General features: G+C 51.8%; 6 protein-coding genes across 6 annotated transcripts; 4 read left to right on the top strand and 2 right to left on the bottom strand.

Annotated features, from left to right (window-relative positions):
- Positions 1-70: 70 nt before the first annotated feature.
- N0V89_001165 (uncharacterized protein) lies at positions 71-2821 on the bottom strand (the record flags this gene model as incomplete). The annotated part of the gene is made up of 2 exons (XM_056209979.1): positions 71-2431; positions 2573-2821. 2 exons carry the CDS (start codon positions 2819-2821, stop codon positions 71-73), a joined length of 2610 nt encoding a protein of 869 aa, XP_056076801.1.
- Positions 2822-3158: 337 nt separating this feature from the next.
- MRP10 (40S ribosomal protein mrp10) lies at positions 3159-3634 on the top strand (the record flags this gene model as incomplete). The annotated part of the gene is made up of 3 exons (XM_056209978.1): positions 3159-3294; positions 3414-3499; positions 3548-3634. 3 exons carry the CDS (start codon positions 3159-3161, stop codon positions 3632-3634), a joined length of 309 nt encoding a protein of 102 aa, XP_056076800.1.
- A 1869-nt stretch (positions 3635-5503) lies between these two features.
- N0V89_001163 (uncharacterized protein) lies at positions 5504-6082 on the top strand (the record flags this gene model as incomplete). The annotated part of the gene is made up of 1 exon (XM_056209977.1): positions 5504-6082. One exon carries the CDS (start codon positions 5504-5506, stop codon positions 6080-6082), a length of 579 nt encoding a protein of 192 aa, XP_056076799.1.
- Positions 6083-6768: 686 nt separating this feature from the next.
- On the bottom strand, positions 6769-7365 carry N0V89_001162 (uncharacterized protein; the record flags this gene model as incomplete). The annotated part of the gene is made up of 1 exon (XM_056209976.1): positions 6769-7365. The coding sequence occupies one exon, from the start codon at positions 7363-7365 to the stop codon at positions 6769-6771; it is 597 nt and encodes a 198-aa protein (XP_056076798.1).
- Positions 7366-10385: 3020 nt separating this feature from the next.
- On the top strand, positions 10386-14059 carry N0V89_001161 (uncharacterized protein; the record flags this gene model as incomplete). Its single annotated transcript, XM_056209975.1, has 3 exons — positions 10386-10561; positions 10612-10699; positions 10751-14059. The coding sequence occupies 3 exons, from the start codon at positions 10386-10388 to the stop codon at positions 14057-14059; spliced, it is 3573 nt and encodes a 1190-aa protein (XP_056076797.1).
- Positions 14060-19074: 5015 nt separating this feature from the next.
- N0V89_001160 (uncharacterized protein) lies at positions 19075-21368 on the top strand (the record flags this gene model as incomplete). The annotated part of the gene is made up of 4 exons (XM_056209974.1): positions 19075-19483; positions 19578-19627; positions 19690-20719; positions 20854-21368. The coding sequence occupies 4 exons, from the start codon at positions 19075-19077 to the stop codon at positions 21366-21368; spliced, it is 2004 nt and encodes a 667-aa protein (XP_056076796.1).
- Between the last annotated feature and the right edge of the window lie 3225 nt (positions 21369-24593).

The following is a 24593-nucleotide window of genomic DNA, read 5'->3' as shown; positions in this document are numbered from 1 at the left end:
GCGCTGCAATGCAAAATGATTGGTATAAAACTCCCTCGTGAGAATCATGAAATCGCCCAAACAACGGAGCCTACACCTTCCTCGCTCTCCTGCGTGGCAAGCCCGTTGCGACCGCAGGCATCTCGATCTTCGGAGCCACAACCACAGACGGCATGGGGATGCCCTTCTTAGGCGTAGCCGCCGCAATACCCTTCCCTTGGTTCTCCTTTCCATCTCCTGCTGCCGTAGATGAAAGCTGAGGTAGCTTGACTTTCCTCGGCGTCGCCAGTCTGCTCTTGCGTTCTTTTGAAGAGGCTTTAGTAGGGTCGATACCGACAGGTGCGACCTCCAGCACGGGGAGTTTCGACTCTACCCATGCGGGCGCGGAGGCCGTATCTGTACCCGCCATCGACGTCTTTCTGATTCTGCTGGTCTTCGGCTTGGGTACCCGCTGCTTCTCCTCCAACTCTTCTTTGTCGGCCAGCATCGTATCTGGAAGCAACGACGCCGGAGTGAACAACCCCTTTCCAGGCGTCCCGTTTTTGGAGCCCAGATTCTTGACCTTGCGTACCCTGGGCGTCGCGTCCTTGTTCACCTTCGGCACTACCTTCACTCGGGTTGGCTTCGCGGCTGGAGGTGCCGTGCTGAGCTCGTCGGGCGTAGCGAGAGACTCTGCATCCGCAAGTGCGTCAGCGATAGCCTGAATTCTTTCTTGAAAGTACGCAAGCTGGGAGTCCCAGCGGACGTACTTCTTCCCAGGCACTTGGACCACTCTCTCTGACAATTCGGGGGTGCTGGCGACTTCTGTAGATCGAGCATCGTTTGAGAGCTTCAAAAGGCGAACGTTGACGGCGACAGCGTTTTGCTTGTTCTTGCGCGTATTGACCCGAGTGAGTAAGCTTAGCTCTTGCGCGTCGGTCTTCTTGAGGACGACTGGGTCGCCGCCGTCACGTTTGACAGATATCTTTGGTGGACCCGTTGGGAGCGATGAAGGCGCAGGGAGACGTGAATTGCGTGCTCGTGATGAGCGTCTCGACGTGCGTTCCGCTTTGGGATCGTCAACATCATCTGTCTCTGCTGTCTTTTGAACCTTACCGGGAGACAATGGGGCGGTTGACTCCATGTCGAGCGTAAGTGTCTGAGAAAGATTCGATGTCGTCTCATTGTCATACTTTGAAGGAGAGTTCGGGTCCTTATCTTCAAGTGCCTTGCGAGGCGATGCGAGAGCATGCCGTACGACATCAGAGTCGCGACGATTTTGTAGAGATTCGCGTCGCGTCATGTTCTCAGCCTTGTTCGCCTTGCTGGCTGCTGCTCGACAAAGGAAATCCTTCAACAACGCCGTATCGTCATCGAAAGCGAAAGTCATCGTCGCGTCGTCCGGTCCGCTCGCAGTACGCGGAGGCGGTGAGGGCGATCGCAGCTTCCGTGGCGTCGGTTCCCGTGATGAAGGTGCTGGTCCAAGGGTCAGTCCTGAGGTGATATCGTCCAAGGCATCGTCTATCGCTAATGGGAGCTCAGACGGCAGCTTCTCCTGAGTTGCAATCGCCTCGGCGACTTCCGCCATGTCCGTGTTGGGGGCAGACTTGTCGTTGTCTGAAGAAGGCGTCTCCATCATCTGCATGTCTTGCTGTATGTTGAATTGCAAGGACGCTTCTGTGAAGTTCTCGTCCGGGTTTTCATCTCGGTCTTCGAGCTCGAAATTCGCGAAATGGTCTTGCACCTCCTGAGGCGATACAGTTACAGCTTGTTCGCGTTCTAAGGAACCATCATCACGGTCAGCCGGCTTTTCGACGTCTGAGTCCTGTGGAAGCGCCGAACACGCAACGCCTTCGGCAGCAGCCTCGATGTCTGCTTCCATGACATGTTGAGCCGAAGACTCCGTCTCCAAAGCCGTGTCCTCATCCATTATGTCATCTCCAGTTTGCGCTGAGACAGAGTCCTCGTTAACATGTCGTTCTGGCACTTCTTTCGCCATATGGTTTTGGTCGTTCGCATCGACGGCGTCATCTTCAGAGGCAGGCATAGAAGGTAGCTCGGGGTAGCTCAGGGGTTGGATGGACATCAATCCTTCGGTAGGAGTCTTGTGAGAAATTTGAAAGCCTCGCGTGATAATCGCGTCTTGTTCCATGGGCTCGGCGTGGGTGAGAGCTCTAGGCGGAGTGGGAGCCGGAGCATCGTCCGCGGCCTCTCGATCTGCCACATCGCCGTTCTCGTTGAAGAGGAAAGTAAATGTTGCTCTCCGATCTTCGCCCTCGGGCAACAGTGCTACCTCTTGTGTCGCTGCCCTCACATTGCCAAAGCTAATTTCCGAGAAGCTGTTGTCGCCAACATCCGTTGTCGTTGTGTCTTGCTCCTCTTCCTCTTCCTCTTCCTCTTCCAATGCGGCTTCCACTCCTACGGATTTCTTCCCTACGTACTCGATCAGTTTACAGCTCGGACATATAATGAGCTACCTACTTGGTAGTACACTTTTGCGGCGGTCCCAGCGCGTTGCTTTAAAAGCGTGCGTTGTGCCAAAACGCGAAGCTGCCGACCTCTCTATAGCCTTGGGGCTCATGCGCTGCAATCTCTTGACAGGTCTCGCCCGTACATCGTCTTCTGGGTCCTCGTTCGTAGCTGCATCGCATGTGCGCGATCTTGTGCCATATTTTCGCCATATTTCCTTCTTCTTCCTGTTCTTCCCGTTGCCGTCGATTCTGACTTCCTGCTTGCGATCCCATGCTCGAGGGAGTCTTTGTATGGGTAGCGACGTCGGGTCAAGGTAGGCGGTGTCGGATGCGTCCCAAGTCTGATCAAAGGCATGCGCGTCCTTGCGCGGGGAGGCGGCCATCGAGGCCATTTCGTTATGCTTTTGTGAAAGAATTATAGCAATGAGAAGTGAAACCGCGCAAAGAAAACGCCGTGCAGAAACATACAATTAACACGTCGTGACGGTTGCAATGTCGTGTGCGCGCGGTCATGGGTTGCGTTGGCAGGCAACGAGAGCTCGAGAGCAATAACAAACAACACCACGGGCAAGCTAGCAGGGATCGCTCCTGCACTAAGCCGCTTTGGCGCGGGGACACCCCAAGGTTTTCGGCGCAACACCACACTTCAACATCTCGAGATCTTCCACGCCCAGTACTGCCCGTTCCATTGCGACAGTACATCCGTAAATTCTTGATTCGCAACCCACGATGGTTCCGAAACCGCAAAATGCGACTGTTCAGTCGGTCACCCACCGCCCGCTGCCGCCTCTCCCAAAGCTCCGCGTTAGACGACCGAACAAGCCCGAGACAAACCCTTGCCTAGGCCTCATGTCTTCAGTTCTGGGTACGTAGCCACATTGCGGCAGCTTAGCGCAATCAGGCCCAATGGCAGAGGAGGATGCGGTGGACTCGGGCAGGAGGATAGCAGAGGGATGCGGGATAGTCTTGCTGACTATATATTAGGATGCTGGGCATCGTCAGGACAAGCAGCAGCTGCCCAAGGCTGTGCGCAGCTCGAACAGAGACTACGGCAGTGCATGGATGCACCAGTAAGTTGGCCTGTCTCGTGCTGTGGACGTGGGCTAACAACCGGACAGCGCGACACCAACCCGAAGAAAAACAACATCAACTACCACCTCTCACGCATGTATCCCAACATCGTCGGGCCTCACAAGCGGAACTAGATCTGCCTTGGAGTCGAACGCTATGTCTTGAGGACTTGTATATCATATGTATGTCGCATAGTGCGACGCAGAAAAATAGCACTCATCGTGCATGCATGGGAGGAGTCTACAATTTTTTCTTTCGAAACGGCGTTTTGGTGGAAATACCTCTATAGGATGTACCTGTAAAAAGAGCTGGTTGTTTGCAGATGCACTGTATTTTTATCGATGCATAACTATCACTTATCAACTTCTGGCCCCCATCCATCACTCACAGGCTGCATAAACACTGACCCTTTAGGTTGACGGCACCATCACCGATATTGCTAAAAGTATTGTCGCGGCGTTGTCGCAGCGACAATGATAAGGACCGCAACTCGTTCGGATTGAAAGCTTGCACAGCAGGAAGATGATCGAAAGTCGCAGCTGAGGACATCCCGAGTCTATGCTTTTTCCTTAAATCGAATTTACGGACGGTCCAAGAAAACCAAGCCAGCTGCAAGTTGACTAGACCGAATGGCCTCGTATAACTTCAACTCATGAGGGGTAGCCGTCGCGTTGCAATACGATCTTTAAGGCCCGATGACGCGGACCCAGATCCCACATCCATCATGTCCTCCCGCCATAGATACTACCGAATTTCTTGCACGAGAGAAGAGAAACACCAATGACTCGTCTTAGCCCAGAGCCTCTTTTCTCGATCAAACGGAGGGATGATATCGCGATATGAAACTTTCGATGCACCTGCAAAGGGATCCCAACCACTCGAGAAAGTAGCGAGTCCAGAGCTATATTTGTGCATCCCCAGACCTCCCCATCCCCATGACTGGTCAGCGATGCTAAGCCCAATGCACTCAGCCGCAGCCTGGCCTCCAAACACATCATTCCTTCGCCCACCCTCAACCTTGCACCCACGCGCCTCCCACGGCAATTTTCTAGCCTAAGCCGGCGAACGATGGAGGAAGGCAATGCTATCCTCCGTCCCATTCGTTCCTCGCTGACCGCAACCATTGCGCTTTGCCTGACATAGCAACACGTAGCTCAAGCTTACCCGCATGACCCTAGACTCACCACCATGCCACAATCGTGCTCATTCGATCGACAGGGCAGCGCAGGGCGCCATGAGCGTGCAAGCGACGTCAACTATCGTGGGCTCGCGCACGGTGAGCCGCTCAGCCTTCCTGTGCTTAAAACAGCTGTGCCCGCCTTGCCTTCGTGTCGGTTTTCGCTTTCATATCATCTACCACAGCCTCGCGTACGCGCCAGCCATTCCCCACCTCGCACCGTGCACACCATGGCGACCTGACTTTGGATGTTTACAACACATAAATTTTCAGCTGGAATGCGAGATAGATGTGGAAATACGCCTTATCGTGCGCCATCTTGGCACCAGGAGCCGTGAAAGCTGCGATCTTTGCTGTGCCAGAACCTACGTTTGTTGCGCCGGCAGTTGATGGATGGAACCCGGCCCCCACAAAGGCACCGCGCCTTGGTGCGATCGAGCTCTTCAGACGCGACAATGAACCGTGGAAAGTCTTCGAACAGAGCGGAACTTGTGGATTCTTCGACGGCAAGCAAAGTACACATTCAAATTTCTCAAATTTTCAAGTTGCACATGCTAAGAAGTCAACAGCATCAGCCTACACCTGCCGTCAATCTCAACATGTCTGCGCGACCAACACATTCTACGGCAATCACGGATGCTGTAACCCCTTCGAGCCGGCAGGATCATGCACGCTCGCAACAACATGTCTACCCAAAACGCTATTGTCAAAGAGCTGTGATAGCGATTGTTCCAAGAACGACTATATCGCGAAATGCAGTCTCACTGCAAACCCCGAATGCTACCAATTCAATTTCGTATATACGACTGGCGGACGCACAACGACTATGAGCGAGTACGGGTGCACAGATACAGCAACTACGACCGAGATACCACTCCTCTACAGCGGTTACAGTGCTCCCGGTAGCGGTGACACTTCAACATCGTCCTCGTCGTCAACATCATCAACAAGCTCACCCACACCAAGCGAAACACCCCAACAAGTAACCAAAGGTGATGGCAAACCCAACAACACCCCCGCCATCATCGGGGGTGTCCTAGGAGGCCTCGTCATAATCGGCGCCCTTGTCTTCGCCATCGTCTTCCTCCTCCTGCGCGACCGCCGCCGCAAGCGCGAGGCGCAACTGAACCAACAGCCGCAACAACACCAAGACTGGGAGGGGCCGCCACCCACACCTGGAATGTCAGAAGTGCATTACAACCCCGATGGCTTCATTGGATGCAACGTTTACGGCGAAGAGCCGCGGACTACCACGACGGAAGACCCACCTAAGAACTGGAAGGCATGGAGCAGAGTCAGCAGAGATAAGAAGGTGCCGCAGGATAGGGTCACGAGCTGTGGAGAGCAGGGGCCGTATGGGGCTGTAGAGGCTGAAGGACGGATGGTGCATGAGGCGCCTGCATAACAGCACTATCGCTACGATCGTCAAGTTTGACTAGAAGCACGGTTTTGGTATTCATATTCATGATTCTGCTTGCATTTTGATGAGGAAGCCACGCATATGGGCTGGCATGCACTCGTTTCAGGTATATACCCCGATGGAGGATGATGGACTCTCTAGTAGGTACATATAGCCTCAGTATGAGTAATGAATTCGACGTCTAATGTATCTAAGAGTGTCTATACTACATCAAGTGACAAACACCGTAAAACACACAGTCACTATTCCTCGTTCCTTGCACCAACTACGCATCCGCGACAGCCCCTTACACATTCTGCCCACTAGCCATCAATAAACTCCCACTTTAAGCCCTCGACTTCACTGGCACCAACTTAATGAAATCGCTGTCGGAGCTTGGTTGGAGCCAGGAAGAGAGGGGGAGGTCGGTATCGTTGGTGGGAGAATTGGAGCACAAAGAAGGTGGAGAAGGCGGCTCGTGAAATTCAATGTCGTCGTCAGTGCGTTTCGGGTGTACTATGTCGGCAATGTGGAGCTTTGCAGAGGTCAGAGAAGAGAGGCCCATGTTATCATTGTTGGTTAAAAAGGGAGCGGCGGACGTCGTCGTTGCGTGTAGATAATATGCATCTCTGAGAGCCGGTGGGAAGGTAGGCATGTCCGAGTGATCGAGGATGCTGGCTCCGCAATACAATTCATGCCTGTGGGGCGAAGGCGTGCCCTTGCGAAGCCTTGACAGTGGGAGTCGTCTTGAGGGTGGTGGGAGAGCAAGAAACCCTCCTGTGTCTTTGTACGTTGCAATGTGATCTCTTCTCCGCAGCAAGATCCTTGCGCTCCTCAGCCGTCTGCTTCTCACTTGTATTGGGGTCAAAGGGAGCCGGGGTGGATATCGTCTCGAGGCAAAACTGCTTTCGCATTTCCTGCGTTCGGCGGGCCCGCTCTGCCTCTTCGGCTCCGGCTTGTCGTACGATGGAGCAATCGATGTGCGGGTGTGTGACCATGTTTGCTTCACTTTTGCATATCCTGGTGTCTCGGGCGGGCTCGGTTGGCTCTGCTTTCTTACGGTCGTTGTAGGACGATATTTGTTCAGGCCGCTTGCCACCGTTCTTCTCCGCGTCTGAAACGAAGAATGGCGTTTTTGTAGCAAAGAGGACGCTCTTATTCATCGAGCTTGGAGCCATAACAGTATTGATTTGTTTTGCCTGTGAGTTCGCATCGACGAAGGTAGGCGATCTGGTCGCAGATGGACTTGACAGCGTAGATATCTCCGGTCCGCCATGTGTGACTCTCATATTCTGCATACCCTTTATCGGTGCTTTGCGAAAGGAATGCCCCCACCCTACCATGGTACAGCTCCTCCCTTTTTAGTTATATCTCCCCCTTTTTAGTAAGTATAACATATATCTACTCTATTATTAGTTTAAATGCGTTGGTACGCCTATTCTAACAGCTAGGTACCCTATTTTAACGTCTACCACAACCAAATTTAGCTATTCAACAAGATCTAGCTAGCATTCAACAAGATCTGGCCAGTAATAGAGTGAATATATCATGTAATAAACAACAATTGAGGATCTGTACTATGGTAGGGTGGGGGCATTCTTTTCGCAAACGATAATATAATCTGCTGGAGTTCGACTGTTGGCTTGCTAATTTCGCCCGATGTATGCGACATGGCTCGTAGTTGAGGAATCACGCACTGCTTCTGTTCATTCCTCTTCCGTGGCGCAGCCAGGGCATAAGATTGCTGGTCTGTAACTCCAGAATCTCGAGAATGTCAAGGTGCCTGTCGCGCTCTCGTTGCCTGGCGTTCTACGAAGGCCTGGTGCTTCGTACAACTAGCTTCTACAATATGCTCGAGCGTGAAGCACAGATCATTGGCACTTTCTTGGGAGTCCTCTCTAGTTGAATGGAGGAGGATGAGGGAAAGGGTGCTCCGGTGTAACAGCCTGAAGTTACCCGCACGCCAGCAAAGGATCGATCGCATAACTGTGGATCTCTCGTTGCATCATCCTCCGCAGCATTAGACACGGATTTAGATGGAAATGCTTCCGAATAGTTGCCCTGATGGTCCTTCACCGCTCCAGACGACCACATGTCCAAAGAGCAGGCTGCATCGTAGTGTGGCTTGTATTGGGACCTCAGGCCATCTGGCATAGAAGATATTCCCATCTCGCAAGGTACTGCTGAAGACGTAGCCGTCTTCTTCTTGTTTTCAAAACGTTTGTTATAGAGTGCCTCCAGACATGTTGGAGACTTTTCTTTCTTTTCCATGGTCCAAAATTACATCTGTACAGCGGCCGCGGCACGCGGATTTTGCGCTGCACGTAATAGTCGAGGTGTGTAGCTGACGCTCCTGCGCAATACATGTTCCGCTCTCACTCGCTCGTCGTCCGTTTCAAGTGGGTTTAGCGGCAGGTAAGGATGGCCACTGGGTTTTCCATTCAGAGGATGTAGATCGCACGACGTTCGCACCCAGAGGGCTGAGGCTTGTCTGTTGTGTTTCATTAGGAGAGGAAACAAATACTGGGGCGGTAGATTCTCTCAGATAGTGCCTTGGTCGGCGATGCGCTATGATGGGATTTTCGAGGACTCTTGCGCGTGCATGTGGTCGTCTCCTATGCATAGGGACAGCTGGTCTTCTGGCGGGTTGGGCAGCGAGAGGGATAACGGGTGCGCCAGCTGTTGGTCCTGCAGGCTCAGACGGCCATGCACTTGGTAGAGTCATATGGTTGGTGCTCGGGGACGAAGAGTTAGGGCGGTTCGTGGGATCCGACCCGTTTCGAGGTTAACGGTGTGCCATCACGTTTTTGACCGAGTTATCGTCCAGAGATGGAGTCGAGAAGAGTACGAAGAGAGGTGCGCATCCTTAAAAGGTGTTGAGAACACAGTCATTGGTGCCCATCCAAGAAGGTCGTTCAGACCCAGTCTTCAAGACATGGTTTTTGGGGACCTGGCACATGGCTCATTTCCGAACGAACGCTGCTGTCAATTGTACTGGCAATCACATTCTGTAATCTTGACCTGTCCATGCCTTGTTATAGGTCTTCCTCTGAGGGTATTGAGAATCAATGCGGCTCACGAGCACTATATTTGCAACGAATATGTCTTTCATGTATCTCCACGTGGTAAATGTACTGTAAAAATGTCTTGTATTGCTATGATATGAATTCACGACTCTTTCAGTGAGGTGCCCATTTGCAGAAAGATATGTGCCAATGGTGGGCCAAGCGCACAGTTCTCCTTGTACGCAGTAGGCACTGATCGCGTTCCTTCAATCCTTAAGGGTATGAAAACGTATCGCGCGCTCAGACGCTGTAAATGCAGCTTTGCAGATGTTTGGCTGTGTTGCATGCAACACCAACGGCATGATTAGTGATCGAGAGGCACTCTTCATTGTCGCTGAAGAAAAATTCATGCTGCGTAGCAGGTCGCTAGCTTCCCGGTTGCGTTATGCATATAGCTCAGCAATTGCATGCAGTATCATACCATAGGTGATTGCATCCGGCTATTGAAAACCAGCCCTTCACAACTCTTTTGACATCGCAACGCCACTCTATCCTTTTTCTCGCTAGACCTCGGTGAAGCTAATGCGAGTATTTTCAAAACGATGCTCCCGGTGTTTCAGGTTCTCACCGGTCATTGGCGATTGCATGAACGTTCAACTGCTCTTTTGATAAGCCCAGTCCTCTCTATCCGACGACGCGAAGCAGGAGAGAGCGGTCCCAATTGTGTGGAAAAAATTCAGCATGTTCCGAAGAGCATGTTGCGGCTGTTACGAGTGAATAGTCATTTCAGAACCAATGGAGAAGTTGGATGCCATGATGTACACGTAAGGACCGTGATCTCAATGAACAAGCTGAGGTGGAGATGGTCTGGGTCTGAAGCTAGGATTCCCCTCGGTCGAGCGAAGCGGAGTTGTGGCCGCGCAGGACATACGTCTGCGCTTATAACGAAGCTTGCTCAGTGCATTGTCACTCCTCTACCTTCACTAGAATGCCCAAACGACCTGGAGATGGTAATCGCGCTCATGTATCGATTGCACTATCACAGTGATCGTGCAACATCGAGGGCTTAGTCACTTCTAAGCTTAGCGGCAACGTCCGTGCCCAATGTTTGGGCCCACCACAACAAACGAGCTTCCCGGTCCTCCACACATCTCGCCTGCACCGCGACATGCGCAGAACGACACCCTACTCCTAATGCACAATGCTTAACTAGTATTTTGCACCTCATTACTTCTTTTCATCCTCCCTGACACGCTACAACACGCGTCTCTTCCCGAATCCGCACGACTACTAGCGACCACATGATGGCTGCCGCTCGCAGCAAGGTCCCGGCCATAGGGTCTGCGCATTGGGTCCTCGACGAGAGGAAACAGGCGGATGATTTGGTTTCGCAGGAGGTCGAAGACTTCGGTTTCTCGGTGCGCAATGAGCTCGAGTGGCTGAATGAACACATGGCCGAAATATTCGCACAGAATGGACAGTATGTCGCGCCTACTCACTCCGTTAGCGCAGCTGCTGACCGCTCTTCAGAAACAAGCTGGATGTATTCAAGACACCAGGAAAACTACGCGGAAAGACACCGCGAACCGCGCGCAAGAAGGCCGTAGAGCCGCGCCAGGTAGGCGCTTGCTTCTACCCCTTCCTTTACCAGCTCCTGACGTGTCTGTAGCCTCTGGGAAACATCCTTGGAGGAAACGCGCAGCGTCGCGCAAGCCTAGCGGAACAGAGCCTCAAGGGCAATCTGAACACGAGCCCTGTCAGATCGCATTTCAACATCGTGGAGGACGCTGAGAACGTCATACCAACAAGATCGCCAGTAAAATCGCCCGTGCCTTCACTCTTTACTAGCTTGATCAACAGGGAGAAAGAGAATTCAGGTAGCTACGGATACCGCAGCCAACACGCGTCTCCCGAGCGCCGTCCTGCGACAGGGCATTCCACCGCCCCCTCACAGTACAGCCAGGTAGCCTCAACACAAAGCACGGTCCCGTCTCATGAAGACGATGTCTTTTCGCCGCCTCAAACACAATCCACGCAGCCCACGCAAGCGACACAGTCATTTGCACAGTCAACACAGCCTTGCGAGGAGGAACGACGCGATACTGGCGACTCTTTTGTATCAGCAAAAGAAGCGTTTGGCAGCAAGAATGCTTCAAACGAAAATTTAGGCGCGAGATTCAGCAATGACGCGATGGATGTGGATGAGGCTAAGCCGGACGATGCACAATCTGATGCTCAGGGTACTGCTGTCCACCATGACCTGAGTTCGGATCATGACGAAATGGCGGTTGACGACTTTTCTGCATTCCCTGAACCACCCAGAACTGTCTCAGAGGGATACAGCACCTCCGCCGACACGCAAGCTACGCAAAATGCGGCGGAGCAGCGCGCACGTTCCCCTGAGCCGAAGACCCTCATGCCGCCGGCTGAGATCTTCGCTACTTCAGATCGTACCGAGGCCGAGGATGCGCAACACGATGACACGGTCGTTCACCATGAGGTCGAAGATAACATGGACATCGATGACGATGTTCGATCACCATCGGACTCATCTAGTCCTGTAAAGCCTCTGGTCAGGAAGAGCAGTCTCACATTTGCATCTTTACCAGCACGTGAGCCGCTACTCGCAAAGAAGAGCATGGGCAACCGAAACTCCAGAACTAGTCACGTTGACCCGAATAAGGTACGAAGCAGCAATTTAGGCCGCTTCACTGGTGGGAAGAGCCTTGGAGGCTCTCAATTACCACTTCCAGAACCCCAACACGATGCAATGGACGTGGACGAAGAACGGCCAGAATTGCCACGCGAAGAGCTTGAAGCGACTAAACTCCACAACAAGACCTCTTCTCAGCGCCTCCTTGAGCGCATTAACATGCTAAAACAGCAGAATGAGGCACCCAAGCGGATCAGCCAGAACATTCTAGCTTCGCAGTTGAGTCAAGCGACGAGCTTCACTGCATCACAAATGAAGGAGTCCTCGCAACCCTCGCAGTCGGCACAGCCAGCACCCGTAACGCAGCCCGCATATCCAAGTCTACCTCCCGCAGGACCAGAGCACGATGATGACGATGACGACGATTGGATTTCGCCAATCCGGACTGTTGCTCCAGCACCGAGTCCAAAACGCCCTCCTTTCAGCAAGAGTCATTCTGAACAGGCCCGGCCATCACCTGTTAAAACTGTACCAAAGCCAATCTCGGTTTCTAACCCCGACTTCCCGGCAGTCGTGGAGTCAACCACTCCGGCAGGCTCCCCGACTGGTAAGAAATATATGGATGGCCCTCTCAGCGCTTCCAAGGCTAAGTTCTATTCAGCTCTCCGTGCCGCCAAAGAGAAGATAATTGGTTCAAGCGCTACCAGTGCGCAAATTAAACTCGACGCACTTTCAGAAAGCCCCGTGCGCCCGACAATCAAGGATCAGCAGTCCAGTGATGATGTTTTCCGCAGCCCGAAGCGCAACGAGAAAGCCGGTACATCTATTTTCTCACATCTGCGCTCACCTTCTAAGGAGTCTCTGAAATCCAGCAAGTCAAAGGCGGCGATTGCTACGTCAAGCAGCCCCGCGAAGGAAGACGGCCGACGAACTCGCAGCTCTACTGAACGAGAGAAGCAGAAGGAGAAAGACTTTAGAGAGAAGCAGCGTGTAGATGACAGATTGAAAGAGATGCGCTCGAAGGAACAAGTCAAAGCTGCAGCGCATCACCAGAAGATCAAGGCTACGACAACGAAGACGCCGTCAGCGATGCCCTCGCAACAAAGCATGAGACAGGTCCCCGTCACTGCTATAAAGACACCATTTTCCGTCACCGAGCCGTCACAACCCCGTCCTCAGCCGAGTCGTGCCAATACTGCGACTTCTAATGAGACTGACTCGGCAGACGATATGCCTCCGCCGCCCCCGCCGAAGAGCTTCCTTCCAACGACTGGGCAAAAGCTTAGAGAGCCGCGCAAGGTTGAGCCAAAGAAGCTTGCTAAGCCCAATAGCAAGGAGACACTACCCAAGGTTAAACCTCAGAAGATCATGGTATCGCTTCACAACAGTCGGTATGGCCAGGCACCACCCGCTGCTTCAAAGCATGCCGCTTCAGTTCCGGCGCCTTCGAGCACAGCTCCGATTGCGGCTAAATCGGCTCCTTCGACACAGAGGATGGGCCCACCTGCCACGAAGCCGACTCATGCTGCACCGCCCCGACCAGCATCGGCCCTGTCTACAAAGTCTGGAGCATCTTATAAAGCGGCTCCAAAGCCAGCTCCTAGAGTCGCGAGGCCACCTGTACAGAAGCCGGTGGAGAAGCCGGTGGAGAAGCCAAAGGCAGTGCCGGCACCGACGCGTGCGGACCTCGCTGCAGCCCGTCCTGTTGCGCGCATGCAAACAATTCAAGATGCCAGCCGCATCCAAGTCTCGGTCCCTCCAGTCAACCCAGCTAAGCCCGCGAAGCGACCGTTTGAACAAGACGAGTCGACGCTCCAGCGTCCCCCTAAGCGTCCTTCAACACAAGCGAAAATGAACCCCATCACGCCCGCCCATCCGAACTCGCAGTTCGCGAAGGGCAAGATCCCCTTCGCTGAGCCCGTTCAGTCAGCAAAGACTCCTGTGCCGCAATACCAGAATGGCGAGGAGATCAAATTGCCAGACATCATGACTGACTCTGAAGATGAGGATTCGGACAACGAGTTCGAGCAGCCCAGCTGGGTCAATACCCCGAACCTGCGCGATCTATTGACTCAGCAGCAGCTGGTCGATCCAGAGCAAGTGTTTGGTCCTATTGCTCCCCTCAACATGGAGCAAGTCTTCCCAAACAAGGAGAGGCATAAGCGTTTCCGTGAGCGCACTAGCAGTGCTTACTGGGCCAATGATCAGGTTACCGAGGAAGAGAGGCGGAAGGATAGGGAGGCGAAAGAGAGGCTCTTCCGCGAGGGTGCGTGGACTTACAACCCGAGCCCACGTCCGCCGCCTCAGCCGAGTCGCGGTCTATGAAATAGAACAACATTGGTAGTGGCGTTGGTGTTTTCATGAAGCCAAACTTTCTAGTTGCGGAAGACGCGGTTGGCTCGGGACGGTGTTCGGATATAGCGTGCGGGATGAGACGAAGAGCCTGTGGGCTACGACGTGTATACAGGCGTTTTGTGTTCTGATATTGGGTTGGCGTTGATTGGGCCTTTTCTTTTGAGCATAGCGAGCGTGCGTGCTGTACCATTCATGAAGCCTTGGCGTTCGAATGGTTTGGACGACTCACATATGGTGGGCTGGGCTTTTTTCTGAATTCCGAAAATACCGATTGCTTCATGTACTCAAGGCAATGAACGGGTCTTCTGCTTCATAATGTATGTCAATATCGTGGTTGCAGAGTGAACCAGGTCTCGTTTCATTGTTGAGGTATGGCGGTGCTGGTGAACGATTCGCGGTTATCGTAAGAGACCGCATCTCGTATGCGTTGCGAATCAATGGAGACTGAGAATAGAATTTCCCATATTCGCCTGCAAATTGTATGTAAAAGTTGCCTTGCCGCGTCAGGTCGGCTGTCCGCTTCCGTCACTGTCAGATGCTTGCGATGGATGATGTAGGAAGGTGCGAGCTGTGATTATTGCTAGAGCGATTAATTGCGAGATCATAGCCTAGTAGAGAGCCATTCTAGCAGGTCATAGGAGTAGGATTCTCCGATCAAGTTGATCGAGAAGCAACGTTGATGTCCATGCTGTATTTGCAGGTTTCTTCTCGCCAATCCAAAGAGTGAGACGCTACATTTGTAATTCGATGAAGTCGAGTCTTTTACCCATGAATGGGTCTGATCCATGATGCATGCACAAGCAGCCCTTGAGCATCTACTGAGCGATTCGTTTGGATTCAGCGGAAATTTCGGGGTCCCAAAGCTGCTCTACCTAGGCACAGGACCCGAGTATGTTAGCAAGTATACCTATAATTAGACGGCGGGGACTAGTCTGGTCAGTGTAGCTCAGCCCAACAGGGGAGAAAGAGCCCCAGAGGGATTTCAGTAGAGGCCGTAAAGTTAGCCCTGTGCACTTCGGGGAGTTCGGAGATTAGACGGGAGTGGTGTGATCACGTTGTGTCCGATGCAAACCGTACGTGTAGTAGGTTGAAAGGCTGCAATTTGCCATTCACAGTCACTATGGAGACGTGTTGGGAGTGGTTTTAACTGCAGATTTCGTGGTGAACAGTCGAGGAAGTATACTTCGGCGCTGATCAGCTGTTGGCGCATGAAGCTGCGGAGCGATGAAAGGCGAGATTCGCTTTCCAAGTGTAACAACATTCGGACACTGTTCTGGGGCCGATAACATACAGCCACCAGTATCAGCCGTATCGATTACTGTCGATCTTCGAGTCTAAGCAACGTTATAACCGCGTTTGCCCCGGGCAGGGGCTATGTAAGCGTACATACGCTGCGTAACTTGTCAGGTGTCTTAATTCGAATGGAGTATATCGAACAAGCATCTTTCGCTGGGCTCATGACCTTCTTGCATGCCTTAAGACGTATTTGCACTCTTCGAGACATGATCTGAGTTTGTGACAAATAATGGTAGGCACTACAGCTTTCGATAAGATCACTCCGCTTCCACGCAATTTTACGATGAGTGATCGATATGGCGCGACCGACGAACTACACAAGCCGGGTTTGCTTTGACCTTATCATGATGCCCGGAGCTCCGGAATGTTTTCTGAGCTTACACTGTCAACGGACGTCAGTTGTTACCAAGTTTGCGAGCTCTTCGTACTCGGACGACACCCACCTACGACTATAACCCCGAACAAGCATAGTTATCTATGGGATCAGGACGGCAAGCCGACATAACCGGGGTACCAAGCAGCCGACGCAGCATGCAGTCATTCTGGAAGAGTGGCCTCGTACGGGAGCCTTACGCAGTTGTCTGCACATTAAATCATCCCTTTTTGTATAATGAATCCCAAGAGTAAGTAGTCAGTCGGATCACGACGGGTGCTCGGAACCGTGAAGATAGTCTCGTGCACAACCTACTGCCCAGGTGTCGTCGACTGGCGGACAAGCTGTTGAGACCTGTGCTTACGCATCAATGTTCATTGGTGAGTTGTCAATCTAAACATGCAAACTAACCTTGTCGGACCTAGTACGGCTGAAAAGTGCATGCAAACACCCCAGAAATTCGACGCGACATCCCTTCTACGATGCTTCGCGGGTTTTCTCGCAGTTTAGTCACTTCGCCGCACGGCGAAACCTTGATTTGTGATTCGACTATCTGCCGCTCCACCGTTAAACCCGTGAAACCGTCCAACGTCAACATGCTCTCTTATGTGCTGAAATGCTCACGGACCGAAATCGCGGTCATTCTGATGATTCATCAATCATAAGACCTCGCATTTCCTCGGCTGAGAATCCAAATGTGGTCATTGTTAACTAAACCTGTACGAGCCCTGTGCGCCGAGTCACCAATGTCCAGCTCCAATAGCATCCGTCACCATGCCTGTTCAGGATTTACACTTCGACATGCGAAAGGCGCGCTCACACAGTGCGCCACTTCCCTAATCCCAAGCTAAGTTGCAGGGCGAAGTTAAGGTTAAATTCGCGGACGGGGAGGATCCACTTCGGTCTTTGCTTGTGCTCCACCCTCATGCTGCTATTCTTGTCGGCGTTATTCAGCTTTCCAAGAAAAGGTATTACCTGGAAGTACCACTCTGTTCGGCGAGGCGGCCATTGACGACGTTCTAAGAACCGGGCATACATATACAACGGCTGGTCCTTGGCAATCCGTTACTTCGAGCTAAAAGAGCCATCGGAAGTGGATTCCTGCCTTGATTGCTGCACACTACTATTCCGCCTTTGATGGTACCATCTGCTGGCGCCATGTTCTTGACTTCTTTCTACCAGTCTCAAGACTCATCGCGACCTTCCAGCAAGGGAGCAGATGACACTGCTGAGGGGCAAGAGTCAGGGAAGAAACCGAAGAAAGTCAACAGTGAAATCAGGAAGCAACAGAACAGGATAGCATCTAGAAATTACAGTGGGTGACTTGCCAGATTGGTGAGATATTCACGCCTGACTAATCTTGCCACGCAGGGGAGAAGCGGAAAAGGAAGCTTCAATACCTTCAACAACTTTTGAAAGATGGAGATTCACCAGAACAAGCTGCGCATTCTGTTGAAGAGGCACATCGGGAGCGTATGGTCACGCCAGAGTACCATGCCCACACACCGCCAGCATCAGCCCTCACTCTACCATCCAATGGCGGGTTTCAACATTCACCAGCGACAAGCGCCGACCCCATCGACCCCATCTTTTGCATCTCAGCAATGCCTTACGATCGTCACTTCGGTCGTCGCTCGCAATATCATGCCGCCTTCGAAAACACGTGGAACACAACAATATACGACCTTCCACCCAACGTAAACATGTCCACTTGGAACGTCCCGGCCTGGTTGCCCAATGTAGATCATACGCCTTCCGTGTCTTCTAGACACGAAGAATTCCACTATACTCCACCACAACACTCGCAACATACATTCGAGCAGCTCCCGACGCCGCCCCAGCAGTCTCGCACACCAGACCCGGACTTATTCGTTCTGGGATCCTACGGGCATTGCAGCAGAGTGGACAGTCAACAGACAATGGGAATATCGAACGTGTGTTTGCCTTCCTCGGCTTCCCCGTCTCCGTTCCCTTATACAAGATACGCCGGGATGCCATAAAATCTGCCACGAAAAGCATGACTGGGTGGGAAAGGTGCTCGCTAACATGTGTATCACATATAGCTCACTCAACACAGTGCTTCAAGAATGCACCGAGTCGCATATATCAGGGACGCATATCTCCCTGAGCCACCACCGGAATCTTACTAAACTGCCCCTTATTGAATGATACGTTTGATCGCCGTCCATTTCGCTATGAACACGAGCTTACAGTATACCCATCCAATCACGGCGACTAAACTGTTCTCCACGGGATAATGGGGGCCAAAACGCACGATCACGAATCGAGGACCACTTACCGCATGGAGTATTATCTGAACGAGACTCATCGGACGTAGAACGTAGTACCATCAGGGCAGGGGCACGTCAGCGAGTGGTGGCGATGCCGAAGGTCGGGCATAGCTCGACCCGAGGTCAAATATGCGTGTTGTGAGCGATATAGGGCTTTCACAAGACTTGATACAACTAGTTGTACTCTGGGGACTGAAATCAACAGATGTGGAGAATGGAAACAAATATTTCCGGGAGAAGGGGTCGTTGTACGCTTGTGTTTGACCACAGCGCAGATCTATTGCATAAGGCTCAAAACTTGGTCTCATTACTGTATTATCCGATCGACCCTTCATAACATAGACTTGTAGACACAGATGCACAGACCGAGTCAAAGTCCTGTGTGGGTGGCATGGACACCGTGAGACATTATTGTTTGGCAAGGCTCGATTCATGTGATAGAGGAGCGCTTCAAATTCAGTTGCGAGGGCTACAGAACAACCCGTATCCCGATGAGTCCACACCCTTCTGCCTGTATTTTACTTCTCATCGTTTCCAGTGCGGTGAGATGTACGGGGGTTGCACGCGCCGCATGCCAAGCCATTGGACTTTCAACGCAATACAACGGACCGAAACCTTGTCTTCAATAACATGTGCAAAGCCAAAGTCGAGCGGCATCTGCGCCTCCTTTCGCACCGACCAAAGAGGAGTCGCGACGCGCAGGACACGGTCAACTGTAACGTACGGAATCGTTCGGTTACAACGCATCGATACAGCCGCTCTCTTCTCCCGCACCAATCGCATGGCTGTACGGCCGTGACCCCGATTTCTATACGAGTCTAGTGCGAATCAGGGGCCAAATCAATCGTACCCACTCTGCCGTGCAAGCTAATCAGCATTAAAGCCAACGCCATTCTTTTACCGGTCTAGACCGGCCAGGTCATATGATTCGCGCCTCCAAGGTTTCTAGCCGATTCCTCTCCACCTCCATCATCTTCTCTGTCGCGACGTGTCGTGACCACTTCCTGAGCTGCGAGGCAGCTATAATGCCCAAAACAATCGCAAGTCGTCGCGGTCGCTTCTTAGGTCCGTACCGCTTCGCTCCATCCGAACCTCCCGATGACAGGTCCGATGCAGCAGCAGCAGCGCGTGGCACGACCCTCACGCCTCGGACTGGGCCCAAACCTCGCATCAAAGGATACGAACTGGTCTTTTTAGTAAATTGGCTCGATCTCTGCATATTGCAGGGAGATGACGATCAATTCCAGGAAACGCTGGTCAAGGAGTTCCAGAAGAGGTTCGGACGCGTTGTGAACGCGAAAACTGCCGAAGGAAAAGTCGTCGTAAACCTGCAAGAATTGGCAGGCAGAATAGGGTCCAAGTATGTCAGCAAAAGAGAGGTTCTTTCCAAGGGTAGCCGATGTATCGAGTGGCATCGCGCGCCTGAAGAGCTGGGTATGTGATTTACACATCTTGCACACCTCCTGCCTGAGACAATTTTCCGCTTTGAACCTGTCAGACGAACTTTGCTAATTGGTGTCTTCATTAGTATTTGAATACAATACCATGCGACAAGAGTTGGGGCTTCCTCTCATCATCGTAAGTCGTGTTTACAGGAGCACGATTGCCTCTGTTCGGAAAGGATTAACCCTGGGTAACAGGCCGACGAAGAAGAGACGGAGCGGAATAAACTATTTCGAGCTTCAGACTCAGAAACGGCCTCGACTTCAGTGGCAGAAGAAGAGCCGGAGCTAGGATCGATATCAGAACCACGACCAAGCTCTTCTTCACGACCTTCACCTTTTCGGCATCGACCATCCTCTGCTGCGAAGAATGGCTCTTCAACTTATAGAAGTAAAGCGAAAACCACGAAAACCACGATTACAAAGACCATCACACCGCCTGTCTCAGTCCCAGCCCGAGCGGAGTTAGAAGTTGCCGAAAGTCAAGATTCTAGTGAAACAGATTCCACTGTTGCAAGCAAAGAGCTTGAGGAGACCGATCAAACAGACCAGACCGATCTTTCTCAAATGAACTGGCAAACTACCGGGGAACAGCAAGGCGCGATCGGACTCCCCCGAAATGGTCGAGATAACAAGATCAATTTACTTTCAAATATGATATCGTGGTTACTGCAGCGTCACAGAGATGGTTGGCTCGGCTCAGACGCCGAGCTGGCGCGTTTGGAGAGCGTACGTAAAGAGGTGGTCAGCGAACGTGACAATGTTTTTGAATCACTTTTGAACGAATTGACTGGGGAAGAAAGGAAAACGACCAAGTTCCAGAGTATCATAAAAAGCGTAGTCGGCAGAATCAGCGTTATCGAGCCCGAGACAGTACATGCGCCCCAGGCTCCATTTACGAAAGCGATCGACGGCGAATGGAGGTTGTTGTGGGAACGATGTAGACTATTGACACGGACGATTTTGGTTGACCGGAAATTCACAGAGCCAGACTTCCAGCGACTGTACGAATCGATCGATGTAACCTTCTCAAGCGATCTGCATTATAAAGCCATCATTCAACAGAGTGCCGAATACCGTACTGCCCACGAAAGCGACGTGCTCCTTAAGCTTCACGGTTCACTGGCCCGTCTACTGTTTATATTTGTTTTCGAATATCCGACACCGCTTCTCGAAAGCCAACATTCAGAATTGCTCAAACATTTATATACCATGATTGGTGCAGCAGGTATGCCATATCCAAAGAACATTTGCCGGACGCGTCTCTGGAGTCGACCCATCACATTGACTTCCTGGTTCGCTGAACAGAGCTGATGTCGGCGCAATGCTATCCGGATATTGTATATATGCTGACTGATATAGGGGACATGTCCGAGGTCAAGCGCTTGGACTTGCTTGCAACCGAGATGCTGCTCAAAGAGGACCGAGTTCAAAACACCTTGATACACCAAAAAGCACAGCAGAGATCTTCCTGGATAAGCCAGATGCTCGGGCTCAATTCGTCGCCAGATCCATATGACACGATCGCTGGGGACCTGAGGGAGCTTTGCTACCGTGCGATCAAACTCTACTCACAGCTTTTGGTGAGTCCATTGGAATACTGTATCCATTTTTTCCCGCAAGGAACAACATTCGATGAGCCTTCTATGAAGGTGGAGGACGCGTTTGGGAATGCACTGCCAACATCGCGGTGCATTGGCAGGACAGTCCGATTATGTCTGTTTCCGGCAATTTGGCAATATTGTGACCAGCCTTTGAATCAGACTAGGGATGTTGCCGATGCCTTGACGGTAAATAGGAAATTTCTCAGAACGCACATGGGCGATTCGAAGGTCCATCTATCACTGGTTTCGAAGGCAGTGGTGCTTCTTGAGTAGGCGTCAACGACGATACCACGTCGTCCCACAGCATTAGAACGCAGACATCGGTATGATGTGCGTTTGCGTTTACACCTGCGTTGCAAATCATGTATACCCCTCAGGAGCCCATTTAGCTCCATTGAGATGGCGTAGGTCTACGTTTTACATCGGACTTGAACAAATGATATCACACTGGCATGGCGTTCTTGAATATACAACGCCCGGCCAGCAGAGCGCAGGTAGACCAAGGGTCTTACGGACGCCGACTTGATATTTGATACCCAACGGCACTTGTACAAAAGAAATCACAGCCTTTCACAGCTGTACAGAACCGGCGTTGGAGGCAAAGCGATGACTAATACCATAACGAATTTCCTTGGAACGAGATGAGCGTACTTCGGTACTTTTCAAAACTGTGTATGGGATACCATAATTCTTGATGTCGATAAATTTTCGGTAGCATCCCTCAGAAGGGTAGTGCAATTCAACCGTTGGTACGCTGTCTCAAGAGTAAAGGACTGTGAGCTGTGTCTCGGACAAGAATTACCTACGATCCAAAGTTGCCTTTCCAACACTGCCATTGCCGCTGCTGTTTCTTCAAGAGCACAACACATCTGGCCCCATCCATTTCAGTTTCGATCCAGTGTTCAGAAGCTCGTGCAAACGCAATTGAACGACGAAACCGACCACGTGAAGACCCCGAAATCCACTCTGGCGATCCTGAGCAACCAAGAGGCTAAGCGAACCGAACCTCTGCGTGATAGTTCAACTCAACCTTTTCAACGCGACTTTGGCGATGGCGAAATTTCAAGTCCAAGGACCTGTCCACAAGAATTTAAGGCATCCTCGTCACAAGAATCTGCGATGGACATGTGGTTTTGGAGTGATATCAAGACGGATGTGGGTGTTGAGGGGGAAAGAGTGGTGGAAGTACGGGACCGCGGACTACATTGCCTGTGAGGGTGCCGGGTTGGGAAATCAAGGCATTTAATGGTGGGAATCATGGATAAGGATTTGACAGTATGCCGTCAGGGGTGAGAAGCTTTCAATGATCACGATGAAGGAAGGTTCATCAGCCAAGTGAGATAGTCTTCACATAGCTCGACTTGCGCACAAAGCCTTACGAACGCGTGGCTTGTCAGCTAAATAAGAATGAATGTTTCTGCTTCTTCCTCAGTCCATGAAACTCCTTCACCATGCATAATGCCTTTCACGTAACAATCGCCAATTACCTTATATTCAACGTCTTTACCTTGGACAGCTTCCAGCACAACGGGCACAACGGGCACAACGGGCACAATGCATCCATGCAAAATGACAATCACACATCTCCTCTGGCTCCCAATCCACGGCGCCAAGCCAATACGACCCTTCTCCGTCCTCATGACACGTCGTCCTATCCCGATAGCCAGACACGTACCCAGCGACTGGTCATAACCTGATATGTTGGACAACTTGTTGCCCCAAGCGTTTGGCTTGACACCCAAGACTTCCTCGGCGCTTTCTCTCGGCTCATCATCATTAGAGGCCACTATGCTCAGTCTTGTCCATGAGTTGGCCCGGGGGAACAGCCTGGAGGTCAGCGAGGTGCTGCATACTGAACTGCACGTCTCCAACGACGAAGAGCGCATTGGGAGAAAGTGACAACTCTTGTACTACCCAGCCTCTAGTAAACAATGGGCGCGACCAAAAGCTTCGGATCGCTGGAGCGTACATAGGATCGTTGTCCGGACTAACAAAATGCTCTTGACTACGACAAACCTAATGTTGGGGTCGAATGTCTCTGTACCTGGCGTCATGCGATCCGAGTTTGGCATGCCTTCGATCATGTCGGCCACTGCGTGCAGCCATTGCTTGCACAGGCGACTATTCTCGTCTTCTGGTCCAAGCCATATAATTGCTCGTTTCGGGAATTTATATATGCGCGACATGATACCAATCTAGAGAAATTTTCGGGGGGATCATCCTGATTAATGCAGATTTGGTCGATGCAGAGATGTTTGGTCGTGGAGTGCCGACTCAGACGCGGTAGTGTTTGGGCAAGATTCTGAGTGAGACCAATTGAGCCGACACTGCCACTCAAAGGAAGTGACGACACGCGACGAGCACTTCCCCATGTGTAGGACACGGCCTCGAGATCAGTCTCTCCACCAGCATTGGGGCTAAATTTTGCGCCGACGACGGTGTAAGCACATGGCTCTTCCATTTCTTCATCATTGGATATGTCAATTTGGAGAAGTCGGATGTGTCCAGATGCCGGCAATGGAGCGTAGTCAAATGTTGTGGGACGGCGCGTCCTCTCCAGGGCGGGGTGCACATCGACTGCAGTTCGAGGCGGGTGTCAGTATGTAGGAACTGTCTTAGCCCGGAGCGGCTAGGATGCATGTATGCCGTGTAACGCCGAATACACGCAGGCATAGTACGCAATCTCATACACATATCTTCTTGGAATCAGTCCAATTGCATGAAAAAGGAGCCTTCATGTTCCTGGTATAAGTGGCCAGTGATGGCACAATAAATATACATGGCATACCCCAGACAGTAACGCGTTCAGGTAAGCACATCCAACCTAACTGGGAAAGCGCACCCTCAGCACCAGCTGCCGCGGAGAAATGCTCATCGTCTGGATAAAAATTTCCATGGCCGAGTGACCGAACGACCCATTCTCCAATTTCTGGTCTACGCTGCCGATTACAACGGGCCGCACTCCGATTTTACCCTTTGCATGGCGGAGTCGGGACCTTTCGGCGTGCCACGCATGTGGTAGGGTGATATTTAGTCACACGGTGACAAGTACTCTGTTCTCTACCGGAGGTCATGGTCATGCAGTAAACATGGAGATTAGACTGGAACTGTTTGATGCTGTATCGGATAGAGTTTGGTCCCCGATGTGTAGTGGATGCGCGCCATAGAGACGTACGCGAAGAAACGGCTGTAGAGTGTATCTTTACAATTAGCAGAGCCAGTACAGGTCGGTGCCTGGACTAGCGTAATGCCAACGGCTCCTGTCGAGTTTCGTGTGTGCATGTGCAAGGACGAACGAACGCTCTCCGAGGCACGACCTATCTTCATGGCGTCCAGTACCCGCGCTGAGGCTGCAATCGGCTCTCGCCTGAATACCACGAGCAAAGTCGCAGTACTGTAGCACAACCACAGAAATCATTATACATGAAAGAGCCTCAAGATATCACCTCACCGTATGCACCAGTCCACTTACGCCGCCAATCGATCCCATGTCCGAAG

Source organism: Didymosphaeria variabile, assembly GCF_027946475.1.
Source record: "Didymosphaeria variabile strain IMI 356815 chromosome Unknown scaffold_1, whole genome shotgun sequence".
NCBI classification, from domain to species: domain Eukaryota; kingdom Fungi; phylum Ascomycota; class Dothideomycetes; order Pleosporales; family Didymosphaeriaceae; genus Didymosphaeria; species Didymosphaeria variabile.
This window is presented reverse-complemented; position numbering and strand designations above follow the sequence as displayed.